The 16,964-nt window shown below is 34.1% G+C and overlaps 1 protein-coding gene across 5 annotated transcripts in view; it reads right to left on the minus strand.

The window, feature by feature from the left end:
• Nucleotides 1-16,964, minus strand: part of LOC133180299 (fibronectin type-III domain-containing protein 3A-like) — a 55,962-nt gene that overhangs the window by 22,195 nt on the left and 16,803 nt on the right. The window contains exons 1-3 of one of the 5 annotated variants that reach the window (XM_061314846.1): nucleotides 15,724-15,922; nucleotides 4,537-4,718; nucleotides 369-570 (exon numbers count right to left, since the gene is read on the minus strand). In XM_061314846.1, the coding sequence (XP_061170830.1) occupies nucleotides 369-570; nucleotides 4,537-4,718; nucleotides 15,724-15,766 (427 nt within the window). In that variant the 5' untranslated portion in view covers nucleotides 15,767-15,922. Of the gene's footprint in view, nucleotides 1-368; nucleotides 571-4,536; nucleotides 4,719-14,748; nucleotides 15,034-15,723; nucleotides 15,923-16,964 lie in introns of those variants that run through there. The other 4 variants (XM_061314845.1, XM_061314844.1, XM_061314842.1 and 1 more) reach the window with 4 other exon arrangements.

Genomic DNA, 16,964 nt, shown 5'->3' on the forward strand with positions numbered 1-16,964 from the left:
ATTGGAAAACCCCAGGAAGTGACATCACACAATAGATTAAAGGACTGTCTCAAAATTTGAAAATTTATTTTGTATATCGCCGAATCCGGTACATTTGCACTTTTCAGATGGGAAAATAATTTTATTCACAATCAAAATGACCTGCCTGACAAGCTATTTATAAATACATAAGGAGAAAAGGTATTTTATGTATCCATCTATGTACAAGTATGTTGTAATATTAATAAAATATGGGACTAACTCAATTTCTCTATATATAAAACTGGCCAAATGTACATCATCTAGAAATCTTAAATGAAGTGCTAACCTTTACAGATTAATTAACTACTTAATGAATTCTAATTAATCCACAGGTATTTATCATTTACCTGGATGTACTGGTCCACTGGGATTACTGTTACAACTGGGGGGTGGAGGCGTCCCATGAGGGTGTGTGGGTGCCCCTGTGTGGACATGGGGGGAAGCCCCATGATGTGTGGGGTGGTGATGGGAGGGGTAATGATGAGTTGGGTAGGGGGGCCCATAGTTTGGATAATACTGTGCATGTGGCGGTGTATTGTTTGGTCCTCCCTGTAAGAGAAAGATTAAGAATTATTTAATAGTTAATAAGTAAAATCTATTGCATATGAATATTCATTAATCAGTGAATAAAAACCTTTTCTTTTCCTAGAATATGCATAATTTTACATTATGATCGTATCCTTTTTCAGCACATAATTTATCTCTGGTATTGTTAGAGGGAAATACTAGCTTAATTTTAATTTTGGAGAAAATATATTATCAATTACAATAGATCAATGACATATTTACTTAAATCATCTTTTTTTCTATGAATAATAATTAATATCATACGAAGTAACATCATGCAAGTTATATGTATATATTCTATATATATTAATTATAAGCATACATGAACATCCATAATATTATAATTTACATGTAGATATCATGTTACAGTAGTCATAATGCAAACATCTGAAAATATACTGAAAGGAAAAAGAAATGGAGGGTAAACTTTTGAAGTGATTTAATGCTATTTTTTTCAGAGATATTTTCCAGTATTGTTATCTAACATTTGAACACATCTTTAATCAACAAGTAACCAAAATCTCATTTGATTTTGATGGATCATTCATGAGCTATTGAAATTCATATGACAGTGCCCCCAAAAATGAAAAATCTCCCTCGCACATCTGTCACAGCCTTGATTCTCCTTTGCACAGAGTTCATCAGCGAATTTATCCTCATCATAGGGATATTATTCAACCCTTAAATTCCAACAGGCCAGCCCTTAGTTGGTCGAGGGTAGCTGGGGCTTTCCAACACCTTCAAACCCTACCGTCCAGTTAGTCCCTCAGATGTTTGATTGGAGAAAAAGATCTAGAGACTTCATAGAGCTAGTCAATTTGGTTAATGTGACTGTTTGTGAGAAAGTCTGACATTTTCCTGGGGATGAACATGCTAAAAATGCACACGTGCGCAAGTGAGAGTAACACCAAAGTAAAGTTGACGAGCTCACGAACCAAAGTAGGGCAATCAGTTTCTTTAAGTTTTGGGGTGTAACGATTATGACTGCCTACTGTATGAATATCAGTTTCAGTGGTAATGATGTGGTGATTACATAGGTGGTAGTAACTGTATGAATATAGCTCCATCTTTCTGTGGCATTGTTACGCGCCAACATCACCGTCCATTTAGTTCGAAACCATTCCAGTTCCTCTCTGACAACAGATAAAATGTTTTATGGTGGAAAAATTAGTAACAAACTGCACAGCAACTTGTTGCCATTTTCTTCCCCTAGGCAATTCAATTACCAGACCCAATGGATTTTCCGTCAGTCATACCATGATTTTAAGAAATTCATATCGACTGTAAATATCGAAAAATGATATGTAGACCTCCAGTGCATCAAGTGGTCCTAAAAACCTGTCATCATCAACATATGCACATGTAGTTTGCTTTTCACCTCTTTCCCTACGTGATGTCATACATTTCACGGTTGAGTAATTTTGAGCACCAATTTTAGTGCACAGTTACCAAGAAATACCTCTGACCAGTTTTCATATTTTTCAGCCATGCAATCAAAAATATTTCGCAAATTATGTTACCCTGCATTCTTTTTTTCCTTTCAGTATATTGATGACATTTTAAAAATCAACATTTTAAATCTTGTGCAACGGAAATCTTAAAAATGTAATACTGGTGACAATACAGAAAAACAGGTTAGCAGTGAACTCAAATTTAATGGAAACCTGTTTATAACAATAACACTTTTATCATATGACACATTTATTAATTGTATGATATTTGTTTGTTTTTTTTATAAACAAATGAAAGGAATGAAAGGGTGAATATTTAAAACAAAAGATAATGATACATTAAGTAATTTTCAGTTGTCACAGAACATTCGCTAAAATCAGGTTGTACTATTTTGAAAAAAAAAAATAGAAACAAAAAAGATTGACATGAACATAAATTATAAAATTTAAACAAAGTCCTATATCTTAGAACAAGAGATAGGACAATTATGTGTGTTACTCATTATTTTATCTTTTATTCATTTATAAATGACTTTATACCCCCCCCCCTTTTTGGGGGGCAATTTTTCATTTACATGATGTTTTCAATAAATCTACTGACTGCATTCGAAATTCAGAGACTTTCAAGGCAGACTTTGTGTGGAAACCTTTTCTTTTCCAACTAAGTCCCACCACAAAAGGGTCACTGATGAAATATTGATGGCACTGCACAATGTCACAGAATGTATGTCAAAGCTCCGTCATAATCAATATATCACAAGTGAAAGCTGACGCTTATCCCCGACTCCCATAATGCTGTCAATGTCATCCCAAGTTTTATTTTGACGCCAAAATGAGACACTTTTCACTTTGCATCCAGTTCAAATTTATATGCAAATTTTTGTATCGGGCGTGGAAAAATGTGACTTTGAAACAAAGGGATCTTGCTTTAAAACTGCCATAAGCATTTTGCTTTTATGTGTAGTTTCATTTAGACATCACTCTGTCATTATTCACAGAGTCTTGATAACAATTGAGGATTTCAAGTTCCTCGGCCTTTTCATGTAATATTCTGGTTCCTTCAGCACAGTTCTGCCTAAGGCAGATATTATATTTCTGGATGATTCCATGACAAAAATTTGCATACTATTACGTTTAAAGTCATCATTTGTTCATCTATTATAATGAAATTCTATAAAAATTTTGAACAGTTGTCAATAATATTTCTAAATTTTATACATTCTGACAGCATTAATCTTGTATAATTTAGATATGTCAATTGTTTTGTTCTCATTTGTTAATTAGTTAATTAGTCAATCCATGTTAAGAAAATTCATGAAGTTTAATTTCAATGCAGTAATAAATGCATTAAATATTTGCATAATACATGTATTTATATTCTGTTAAATCCATTCTATAATGTAATCAATATATGTACATATACATACATAACAGCATAGTAAATATGTAAATATGAATTGATACTACAAATCTTAAATAACCATGTGTCATATATAGGGATGGGTATCGCAAAAAATTTTGTATCATGATATATCACGATTTTTCCCAAAAATATCATGATAATGTCATATGTTTACACACAATTTTACCTATGATTTGAAATGTATCTCCATATTTTTTTTCTAACAAATATGGTGTGAAAAATAACTTCAGGTTTTTATTTATATATCAATAAAGCATGTTTGGATGCTAAGGGATGCCATTGATTTAATATTTTACAACATTTTTATACACTTACGGTAATTGTAATTTAAAAATTGAACAAATAAATGAATTTTCACATTTATGATTATGTACTAAATACTGGTATTTTAGTCTCTGTATCACAATACATATTGGGCTATTAAAAATCACGATATACCGGTATATCGATAAAATCGCACATCCCTAGCCATACATATTCTGTCTAGTTTACACTTCAAACACCCCAGTTCCTTATGCATATAATTAAGTTTTTTGTTTCTTTTCAAAAGGAAATATCAACAGGTGCCAAACATCAAAACATGAGGAGTAACGACTTCTTCTACAAATGCTGATTATTTTCTATTGCTTTTTGGCCTCTGTATGTTCTTTCCAATTTTCCATGAAGCAAATCTTTCTAGACAGCAGCGTCTAAGAAGGCTGGGGGGGAATGAGTCAAGATAAAAAGAGATTCTGTATATCACAGGGGTATCCTAATTGTAAGAGTCAAATGTGAATCATTATTATAGTGCGTGATGACGCTTTCTCTGTTTTTGCAGTAAGACAATGTTTAACATAATGAGTACTGACAAAATACATACATTTTCCACTGATATTCTTTGTAGTGTCTGGTGTTTAACAAAATGCTCTGTGTAGCACCTGCAATCTAAGACAGCAATCAAGGTGGGGCTAAACAATGTAGTCCCTCCTTCGGTTGTTATGGTTAGCACAAGACATGTCCGGTCAGGCAGCATGCAATCGCCATGGATACAAGCCTGAGCCACAGAAGAGAGGGAAAAAAAATCTTAATACATACATAGTATCCTACCGTCATAGAGGGTCCGCCAACTGGCATAGACGTGGGCTGGGGCGATAGAATGACATGAGTCAGAATGCCGTGCTCGTCCACTATCTGTTGGACCATGTGACCTGGTGGCACCTGCATGGGCATGGGAAGTGGTGGACCGTTATTGGACACCATTCTCACCGTGGCAGGTCCTACAAGAATATACACATAGCATTCATGAACAGTTTACCATGAAATTGAACCAGAATGTTCGTAATTATGCAGTATAATATAAATGTCATACATAACATCTTATTTCTTTTTATGAATTCATTTTCATAAGAAATTTTTCAGAGGGTGCAATCTGTTTTGAGGTTATCAAGAACATTCTTTCAACATGCTCAATGGAATAGAAATTAAATCACCCAATTATTACAAATATTGCATTCAAGGATAATTAGGCACTACTTCATATCCAATAAGTAAACATACTTGACAGAAAATGAATGTGGTAATTGTAAAATAAGGATCACTTCTTAGGAAACTTTCAAATAAAAGATTTATTACTTAAACATGTGTGTTCTAGCTGATTAATGTATATAGAAATACAGATCTATCAAAGGTATCTGTCTTGAAGTGTTTCTCTGACCCTGATTTGCGAGTTTGATGAACAGTTAGAAGCCAAAAGATTGGATTAGAGAGTGTTCGATTGTTGAGATCTTTGATGATGGTTGGAAGCCTGACAACTACACTAGATGACCTCCATCATTTGATCAGATTATCCAGTAGTAATGATCAATCTATACTGAAGTCTAGGAGCAGACAATGAGATGCAGGAATGAACAATAAATAACCTCAGGTTTGATGAGGGGATCTCCCAAGTTCAAGGTTCCCGATGTTTAAATGACAGAAATATCAACAAAGTCGTAGAGGCCGGAGTGTATTGACAAGGACTAAAGCACACTGCACCTGAGGAAAATCTCCTAACCAAGAAATCAATGCTGGTAATTTGCAGCAAAGTACAAGATTCGCAGCTTCATCCTGGAGGTCCAAAAGACTCCAATTAAATGCACACACATGAAAACACCCAAAAAGTACCAGTATTGATAAATGTCATTTGAAATAACTCTAAAGATTTTTATTGATTAACCGGTACCTTGTGCAATTTAAGAATCTGGGAAATCTTGCTAGTGTAAAGAATAAACACTTTCCGATCTCTTACAGCGTTCTTGTTTGCATAATTTACATCTGAGCCAAGGGAATGATTCTATCTTTAAGGAATGTTTGAGGAAATGGTAAGGGACTTTCAGTTTGTAAGATATGGGTATCTTGTTCATCTAAAATTGACATGGGGGGGAAAACTCTAACCTAGATTGTCAAGGTCAGACTGTCTGCCCTATTTACAGTAAAATGTGTGTTTGATTAGCTTCAGCACAAAAAGCACCAGTGTTATGCATATAAATCCCATTAAATCGTATAACTCAAATACCTTAAATCTAAACTGAAATTGGAGTAAATAGAAAATCATGCCTGCTATCTGTGAAGAATTACACAATCAAATATACATGCATGCAGGAAAATCAAAAACACCACCCCATCAAGCAAAGTTCCGGTGACCTAGAATTTATTGTTTTAGGTGTTCTTACTTATTTCTTAACTGAAAGATTAATTGCAAATATACCCCTCCTCTGATCAAGGAACAGAAAGATTAATTGCAAATATGCCTCCCTTCTGATCAAGGAAAAGCTTTTCTTTCCTAAACTACCCAGGATCTTTCCCTTAAAAAAAAAAATCTGTTGTGATTACATGTCTTCAGGACACATTTTTCAACTTAGTGCATTTACTTCAAATGACATTTTTTTTTGGACCAGGATTTAATGCGGGTTTTTTAAACGATCTGAGAGGCTTTCCTTATGATGTCATGTGTCTCCTAGTGCAATATTATTTAACCGCAGCAATGTTTTTTTTTTCTCTTTTATATTTTTATATCACTATAAATCTGCTTCTGTCTACTTTACAACATTTTCTCACTGTAATAAAAATAAAGTAATCAAACTTTCTTTTTAGTCTTGGGTATGCTGGAGTGTAAATTCCAATTACTGAAAATCCCCTCTAAGAAACAACCTTATGGGTTATTTTATTGTGAAAATGCATTTCCTCTTAACTCTCTGGCAAACTTTCTGCAATTTCAGCTTCAAGGGAAAGATAATTACCAGACATAGGAATATACCCTTCATTTGTTATGAGGGTGTGACCCAAACAAAACCCAGGCTGCACTGATAAAAATGTTGGCAGGATGCACACCAGCATCTTATCAACATAAATAACAGTCTTCATTACCCTCCGTCACTGAAACACAGGGCCATTATGCATGGATGTATACAAGTGCCAAAAGAGTTGTGTAAGTTTTGGTCGACCTATGTCATGAGCATTGTCTTCTTTAATCCTCCTAGAAAAGTCTACATGCCTGCCCTGACATACATGAGTGCTCTCACCTCACGATCTAGACTATAAATAGACAAATATTTGACTTCCAGGTATGTGCATAGGTACACCATCTACTAGGAGCATTTCCTGACACAATGAAATCAGTCAGCTGTTTTTCTTTAATCGGTTCAAGCCATTGTGATACAAATAGGACACAGCATGAATGGGTGAAACTGCGTGTTATCAGAAATACAGGTTTGTATGCCCTCTGGCCAGGTCAAAACTTGGGTGGAGCTACGTGTTGAAACAACAGAAATCTCTTTTCCAGTTGGGATTTGTTTCTAGGTTTTTTGTTTTTGGGTCAAGAAAAAAAAGTAAAACAAAATTATAGAAAAAATATTCATTTCCACCATTAACACCTCATGAACGTCATACTGTGAAAATAATGACCATAATTCTGGTTCATTATTAGCACAATTTACCTGAATGACGCAGGCCAGGTAAGGAAAAAAAAAAGCAATATGACAACTTCTACAGATGAAGTGCTTGCACAGTTTAATAGAACTTATCTGTAGAGGCCGCATAAACTCAATTTATAAATTCTCATCCTAATTTTCAAAAAATAATGGAGCAGGTGGGTTGTTTTCTTTAAAATATCTTATTCTATATCTTATATAGTTCTTTTTATTACGAGATGTTTACATTGTTTATGCTAACATGAGTACACAAACCACTAATAAGCTTTAATTACCCCAATTATTTTCATAATATTGATGCATTCCTCTACCAACCTCAGAATACACAATGTCCAAATGTGCACCACTGCTTGCACAAGTTCTTCCCAACTTTTACATAGTGTGTTTAACCCTGAAGGCAGATTTTTATTATTCTCAATACAATTTTAATATTGTTTACGTCTGGTGATTATGAAAGCCTGTGTAAACAGTTGAATGTTATTTTCTGAATATGAGATGGACAGTTCTCATACTGACAAGTCCATGGCCTGTTGTAAAAATGTCTGACTGGCCAAACTAGTTACAAAGTTCAATGTATCTTATAATGTTTAAAATTTTCCTAGTTGGATGCTGAAATCCCTACTCATGCCCCCCCCCCCCACTCCATCCCCCCCCCCCCCCCCCCAAGAATTAACCCAAACACAAATGCAGCTTTGTCACAGATCTCAAAGCCCTCTAATTGCCACTTCTTATCAACCTTTCTCCAAACATATACCTCCAAGACCAACCCTCTGCTTCATCTAAAACTACCACAGTTTTCAAATGATGTCTTTAAAATCCACTTTTTTGCTCAAGACAACCATTCAATGCAACATTTATGATTCTGGCGTGACATTGTACAAGTTTTCTGAATAGATCTGTATAAAAATTCTTGAAGAATTTAGCCTTTGCTGAAGAGTTCTTGTAGATACAGAGTTCAAGTAGCGCTATTATACTCAGTAGTAATTATGTTCTCTAAAATCTGCTGATGTATAACTTCATTTATATAATAGCTACTTTGGTGAAGCTGAAATTTCTTAATAAGTTTTCACTGTTTTGTCTCTAAAAACATATAATAATTATGATATGTTTCTACATGTTGCAATTTTAGTCAATTTTTTCCATTGTATTTTGTAAATCCAATTGTCTTCTCCAAAACAAAGGAGTGAGAGGTGTACTAAAAATTTTGACTTTATATCAATATTTTGTAACTTTTTCAAAAAAAATTTGGCTTGTTAAAAAATACTCACAGACACTAAGCAATTAAAATAAGTGACAGACTTATATAGCCATGTTTATGTTTCTCATTCTTTTGGTCAACAAAATTAGCTTTTTTTTTTTTTTTTTTTTTGATTTTTCATCCATTATTTAACCAAAATAAACAAAAATACAGAGAGACACTCTAAATGGGGCAAGTGCATGGGGATGAGAATCTAAAAAATAATTTTATTTGGCCTTACTTCAGAGTGATTAAGTTGACAGCAACCATTTCTATATACTTTCAGTTGTCAACAGCATTCACAAAATGCCTCCAAATGGTTAGCTATTCAATATGCTTATAGTTAATAACCTAGTGTACTTTAAGGAATGTTCACCCCTTAGTATACAAGTGGATATGTAAATGCAGGTGCGCAATACAAGAATACAGTCATCCATGTCATGATTTTATTAATAAGTTCCTATAACTGCTGACGTCTTGCTCCAACTTTTCTCTTTCATGACCCGACTGACGAAGGAAATCTTTAACAACTGCATGTTTTTTCTCTCTCATATTTTATAAGGATGTCTGGTTGGTAACCTCAAATAAAGATAACAATTCATGCAAGAATGACAGACAGAAGGCCACGTAAAACAATCTACATACCAAACACGGAGAAAGGATGGGGACACTAGGCACGTATACACTCATTAATAGCCCAACACTTCTCAGGCTAATCCCTACAGGAGTAAAATTACACGGTTTAGGCAGATTTCCTGACCCACCCTTACTTCAAGCTGCTCTGGGTATCTTGTAATCTTACTATACCTATTCATTGATACAAATCTTCAAGATTTCACCACAGACACAGCATTATTAGTTCTGGAAAAGTCTCAAGTCATTAGCATCCAACTGGTGGCCAATTCGCAGGCTAGATAGTATCTTTATAACTTCAAAGCAACATGCTACTTGATGTAATCTGTGTCCAATAACAATGAAAGTATTAACCACACTCAACCCCTCACTGGTGGGCCAAAACAGAACTCAATTCTCCCAACTCAAAACACTCAGTCAGTGAACACTCACTGGTGGGCCGAAACAAAACTCAATTCTCCCAACTCAAAACACTCAGTCAGTGAACACTCACTGGTGAACACTCACTGGTGGGCCGAAACAAAACTCAATTCTCCCCGACTCAAAATAGTCAGTGAACCCCGAAAGAACTCAAGCAGTAGATGTCTACATCTTATATATAATCAAACATTTATTAAGTAATTTAAAACAAATAGCATTTTTGCTATTAATTACTTATAAATAAAGGAATGATTTAAACTAACTTGCAAAAATACACCTATTAACCTTTTCATCATGTTCAAATATATCAAAACTGACTTTGATGTTCATTATTAACATATAAAGACTAAAGTTATGTAAGAAATGTTTAATGAAAAAATACTTCATTCTTATTAGCAATATTTGCCACATATTTGCTATGTACGTGTGTGGATTTTGTATCAAGGGCAAAATTTGTTCTATGACCAGTGAAGGGCAAATCAAGGTCAAATATTTTTCCTTAATCTAGACTTAATTATAAAATATATCAAAAGAAATTTAACACCAGAATGGATTTCACACAGAACTGAAATATGCAAAGTTTGATATCCTTGACATCATCAGAGGTCCGACAATACTTAACGACACTCTTTTCACCGACTTAGCATATATATATGATTGAATCCATCCATCATTTTTCTAGCAGGTCTTAATGTAAGAATTGTGTTATTTGCCGCCAGTGAATCAAATCTGCATTTTCATGACAAAAAAGCAGAAGAAATTTCTCCTTTTTTGGGGTCTTTTATTGTAAATTATCCAAAAGTGCCGATAACTTTTACCTGTAACTAAATATTTATAGTAGGAAGAGGAAATATCTGTTACATTAACTGAAAAAATACACCATGTTAAAGCAAAGATCAACCATGTACTTTCACGGAATATGTAACACAAAAATGCACTTATTTAATGATGCATTACTTTATTTGAATCATATTACTAGGATGACCTTATTGGCACCTCTGATTTCATAATGCAATTCTAAGATTCCAATAAAATAGCTATGTCATGAGTTCATAAATTCTTATTTTAAAAAATTATGTACATACACTAAACAGGGCACACTACTGCTTTGTGAATAGTTTAAATATAATTAAGATATCTATAATGTCATAAGGTACAGGGTGGCACAAAAATTATCCATGAAAGAATTAAGTGACAAAATTCCATCTTGTACAATGGTGCATTTTTTTTTCTTCGAAAGGGATGATCATACAGTTAAGAATTTCTCGACTTTGTCCTTGCAGTACTCAGGATATATGCCATTACAAGTTAACAAAATTACTCATATGATAATCATTTCATAGAGGAAATTTGTACTTTGAACACTCGACATGTTTACATGTTTGTTGTGCCAAAATTAAATTTTCATTCATGAATTAGACTTGCTCATATAATCTCTCTCTGTTTTGCATTCATAGAAAATCTGCCTCCATACTTTTGAAAATAGGACACTCACACAACTTTTTGAAACTGCATTGGGCCAGGGCCATTAATATTGGGAAAACTAGTGAACGTTTTGGGGAATTTTGGGAAAATCATTATCCAATAAAACTTGTATTTCTTGTGCTTGCTACCAACTACACTGACTACTGGGAAGATTAACACATTCAGTTGGGAAAAAAAGGTGCCTTGTTTTGAATTGGGAATGGGGCCTTTCATTAGCCCCAAATATAGACGACAGGAGCCCTTTGGTAATTTCAGATTCTAATCTTAAACTCTAATCTTAAATCTTAAAATCTTAAAGAAAATAAATTAAGAGTCTATCTGTTCAATGATGCACAAGAAGTTCTTGAACGTAGCCCTATCTATTCATAGTAAATATAAAGTACAAGACCAAATCACTTGCTTCTTGATTTGGATTTCGTCTCATGCTCTGAAGATTTATGTAAAACATACAAAACTTCAAGTACATATAATATCTGCATTATCTGCCATTTTGCTCCACTTCTCAACCATTGGTATAGAATGATGGTGGTGATGTAGGGTTATACTTCAATTAGGGAATTATGCACAGTTGTTAACTTTTATATTGGTATATTAAATTTGCTTATTCTAAAATGAATTGGACAGTTTAATGTTGAATTGCAATATACTTTGTGTTTTTACTGTATATCCAATAATAACTGCAAATACTGTATTGTGAAAAATATTACCAAATACTCTCGTATTGCAACATACTGATTTATCAGTAATATTCAAGAAGCTACACTTCTAATTACATCCGGGTGCAATGCTACCACCAATCAAATATTTTAAGTCCTTGGTAGAGTAATAAACCCAGTAAAGTGCTTTAGACCATTGAATTTTACGCAATTGAGATGTACTATTTGTTACAAAGCTTTACAAAATAGAAAGTGGCTGGGAATTATACTGGTTATTTTCAAACTTCCATCTACAATTATCAAGACTAATGGGAATAATTTTTCTTTTAAATGTGTATAGTCAGTGTCTACAAAATGTTTTCTGTATGGTTCATCCCTAATTCCAAATGTACCCTACTCAGTTTATACAGAAAAAGCAATCAATCTTCTCTATATTATTTATCACTGTTGTGATCATTCCTGAGATTCACGTCTGATTATCTCCCTCATCAGCTTTCATATTTATTTGTTTTAAAATCTTAAGAGCATCATCTCCAATAGCCCAAACCTGTCAAACCAAGTGATCAATACTGATCAAAAAGTGCAGAAAGCAGGCATCTATTGATTTGGAGTCAGCCTCCTAAAAGCCTTATCTAGCAGCCAGCAATTACACTCTGCAGAAGAGAAACTTCACACATTGGTGAATCATCCCATCTGCTTCTAGGTCTCTGCCAAAAACCTCAAGACACCAACGTATTCCTCACATTTCACTTTTTTCTTCCACATTAAAATATTCTGGCATTATTCCTAACAGTAACACCCAAATTTTACTGTTCCTATTTGTTTTTTTTCAGGGTTAATTAAAAGAATCTATATGCTAATTGACATATAAATGCATTGTACCTTCTTCGTAATGTAAAATTCTAATAGCAGTGTGAAACGAAAAGATACATTAATAGATGTCCACCCAAAAATTACCCAAAAATTTCGCCTCTGCAAATTTAGTTCCTCTTCATGTCATTAGCATACCAAATCTTTCTAAAATAAGAACATGAAATCATTGAGTTTTTCTGAATAACATGAATTTTAAAGCCTGGGATAAAAGTCCGAAACAGATTCCCATTACAATAAACACCTTCAATAAAGCCTGCTGTATATTCTTTTTTCCTGCCACATACGAAAACATACTGAAAGCTTTATTACTTTATAGACTGTCAACTAGTATGACATGTTTTGGGAAAATAGTCCTCAAGTGTCAAAATAATCTTTTAAAAGAGGCATATCCTTCAAGCTTTGAAAATCTACACCAAGGATAGGTGACTTGCAGGCATTTAATATGCAGACATCCTTCTTGAATAGTCTGTGCAATTTCCTATTGATTCAAGGAAGCTGACCAAATTGGAATCACTACTGTCCTGGCACTATCAATATTTATTATATGCTGCTCCTTAAAAATCAAATTGCATTTTAAGTACATGATTACTACAGGTAATTGATGGTCGCATACAAAATTAGGTAGCAAATATTGACCATCCTTCTGTTATGAGCTAGAAATGGGGAGGAAGGTGGGAGGGGAGTTTTCATACATACGTGTAGGTCTTAAATTATTTAGTCATAGATATATTGCTTTTTATGACTTGATAATTCTTTAATATTTGCAAAATAGGCAATGTAATGATGTTCCCTCTAGTACCTAGCACCTCCATAGCCCCCCATACACTGCTATCTTCACCCCATTAGATAAAAGGACTACATTTCCTTTCATACACAAGATAAATGCCTTAAACACATACATAATCTTGTGGCCCATATGTTTTAGTGCAAAAAGAAGGTGTGGTTGCAATCGCAGACACGCAAGGTAAACAGCAATTTAAACCCCAACACAAAGAAGCAAAATCAAACCGTCAATGTCTTCATTATCTTTGTAAGACTTGACCTATTGAACAGAGTATATTTAAAATGTGCCTCTAATAATGAAATTTTTAACTCGGTAACCTCTGTCATTTGGCCGACATAAGGCCATTATTATTGATCTGATATAAAGATGCCAGTCCAATTTTAGTCATATAATCAGATTTTTGTTCTAGACCATTCCATCCCATTCTCAGACACAACAAAAGCTCATCTCTTTATCATGTCATGTTAATATACTTATACCAATCTACTCTGCAGTGATGTATATAGATACTTTACTTTGCAATTTGACTCCATTAGATCAGTTGAACATTATCTATGACCTTTCAAAAACAATCTAATGCTAAATCGTGCATTTTGCAACAGAGAGGTTAACAAAAGAATTGAGATTTTGCAACACTGTAAGTTAAACAGTTTTTTAGGAGTCTGGTTTATTTTGCAATGACGATTAAAGAGAGAGGATAGAAACTGATACAAAGTGTTGGCTAAAAATCATATCCAACCACAAACCATGGGAGGGGAACAGTGATGCTGCTAACATACTGGATTTCACTCATTAGTCTCGCAATCTTCCATTATTAGTTCATGTATAAGATCAACTTTATTAATGATCTAGTATAAAGGCACCCAATTTTTCTGCAAACAAACAAACCAAGTAATGTTTTAGAAATGGTATTCATTGACCCCCACCCCTGAAAACTGAGCTCCTTTTCACAGTGCATCTGCACTTACTGGAACCCTCGTTTCGTTGTGCAGACTCATGTCTCACAGAGTTTACAGAATCTGATGGAAAAATATTGATGCCTTTCGAAAGAATCGATACCAATTACATCATATCAGACAGCATTCTAAAGAACAATACCGCAAAGCATCCATGTTGGAAAATCATCATTTTAATACAAGTTTACTGTCGCTTTGATGCAAACACAGTAAGGGTCAAAATCTGGGTATAGTGTGATTTTTTTTGGGGGGTAGAGATTTGTAAAACACATGCATTGGAGGGTTAGATACATACCATAACCTCCATTGTAGCCTGAGTATTCCTCTATACAGATGCTGCACATGACTTTTGGTACCATGTAACCACCACCACAATCACTTGGACACTTCATCAGTGTAAATTCCAATCATGTAAATACACAATTCCTCCCGTCTTGATTGAATGTTATACAATTGGTTAATGACTCTGCACTTCCTGGCCGTACTCCTTATTTTTGTCAGAATATTTATCATATGACTCCAGGGATCGGAACAGGTATTTTATGTTATACTGGTATAGTTAGGTGAAACCAAAAAAAAAATTGTTGGCAATCGTTTAGAGCAAAAAAACCACTTTTTTCAACACAGACAAACAGCTACCACATGGCTGCTTCCAGAAACTTAAAGATTTTATGTAACTTCCAATTTCCTCTGGTGAAGCATGACTGCAATTAATATATTCAGAATAAAAACTCTAAAATTCCAGGTATGAAAATGCTCACGTATAGTTAGGAAACATTCCGCAAAATCCCCCCCTAAATAAATTCCTTGGATAATGAACATAAACAACATGTAATTCACATGATCCTGCTACTTATCAATCGATCAATGGCCTGCTCTGCCGATCAGCAACAGAAAATTCAGCTCTATGTATGAATATCAATTTTTTTTTTCATATTACAAGGCAGTTCCAGAAAGAAGAAGGAAAAAAAAGCACTATGAATTTTCCAGGACTACAACTAAAGCTCTTATCAACTTGCCCAAGAATTATCATATTCTTCATAAATAATATATGAGGCTGTTCCAAGAATAAATTTTTCATGATCAAAAAAAATTTTGAAAAAAAAATTAAAGTCTAAATTTGTATTTCCTGCTAGGTTTAGATGCGATTATATATAAACTAGATAATATGTCAATGAATGAACTTATTCATCCAAGATATTCCATTCATAAATTTGATCTAAATTGAAGATTTTAAATAATGTGCATCTTGACTGATGCATTGATTTACCTGCATCACCAAAGTAAACCAGTTTTCCCTCCAAATTAACCATCCATATGGTATGAGATGACAACACAAGTAGAAAAGCTTAAAATCTCTTCACAAGTGTCTAGATTTCCTGTCACATTCGTCTATTTGATCGGTCTTGGGCATCCATCACACGGACAAACTATATGCGTATGTATATATATATATATATATATATATATATATATATATATATAAAACTGGTATGTATATTTCACATCAATGTCCACCTGTGTCTTTATTGTCCGGAGAAATTCCTTCTAGCACAGATAACCTGAGGTCAGTAATTCCTGTAATCTCGACACTTCATCAGATTTAGATAAAAAGTAACCATAAAGATTAGGCTATTATAGACAAGAATAATCTTCTGGATAAACATCCAACATTAGCATTCACTTAGGTGGGTTCCCCTCGCTGATTTTGTGCATGAATCCACCTATCCTGACCTTTGACATGACAAAAGATTATTTTGGAATGTCATGCATGACTGCTCCATTACCTGTACACCAAAAGGCATTACTCTCTGCCCTAATTTCGTTTTTTAATACAGTAACTTTTTGGTAATCCAAAACAGATTAAGAACATGGACAAATTTTTGCCATTTGTACACTTATAGCAATGAACTGTCAACACCTACTCTGCATACATGTACTGCATTTCATAATATACCGATGTTATGAAAGTCCTCTTCTTGTGGCCTAGTTAGAGAGGTCAAGAGCAGATTCAGATCAGCTGACAGAGAGAGCACATGATTTCTCAACCCTCAAAACTCACTTTGGGGTTATAAGCAGGGGAATCCCCTCGGCTGCCGGAATTTTCAAATGAATTGATTGTTTGCCAGGATTCCAAGTGATAAACAAATTATGATACATCCTGGATAGACTGACTAATGCAAATGAGGCTTTGCTGCCAAAAGCTCTTAGTTCTTGACTTTATAAAAATACATTTTTCTGAGGTTCCACCTAGTGCTTTTGATACCATACTTCAGCGGATAACCACCTTGGACATTTTTCTTGTACAGTTTTACCATGCCTTATGCATCTAATCTAAACTCATGATTCTGACATTTACAGAAAAAAAACATAGTTTCAGCCAATATGCTTGTAATGCTTACAGCAAAGTAATTTTTATTCCCTTTGGTTTTAAATGTATCATAAACTTATCAGATATAACAAATTACATACCGGTATATAACAAACCAGAATTGTTTGTCCCAGGTGGCA

The sequence above is a fragment of the Saccostrea echinata genome, unplaced genomic scaffold (assembly GCF_033153115.1).
Source record: "Saccostrea echinata isolate AGI-Se365-2 ecotype Australia unplaced genomic scaffold, CSIRO_AGI_Sech_v1 ptg000006l, whole genome shotgun sequence".
NCBI classification, from domain to species: domain Eukaryota; kingdom Metazoa; phylum Mollusca; class Bivalvia; order Ostreida; family Ostreidae; genus Saccostrea; species Saccostrea echinata.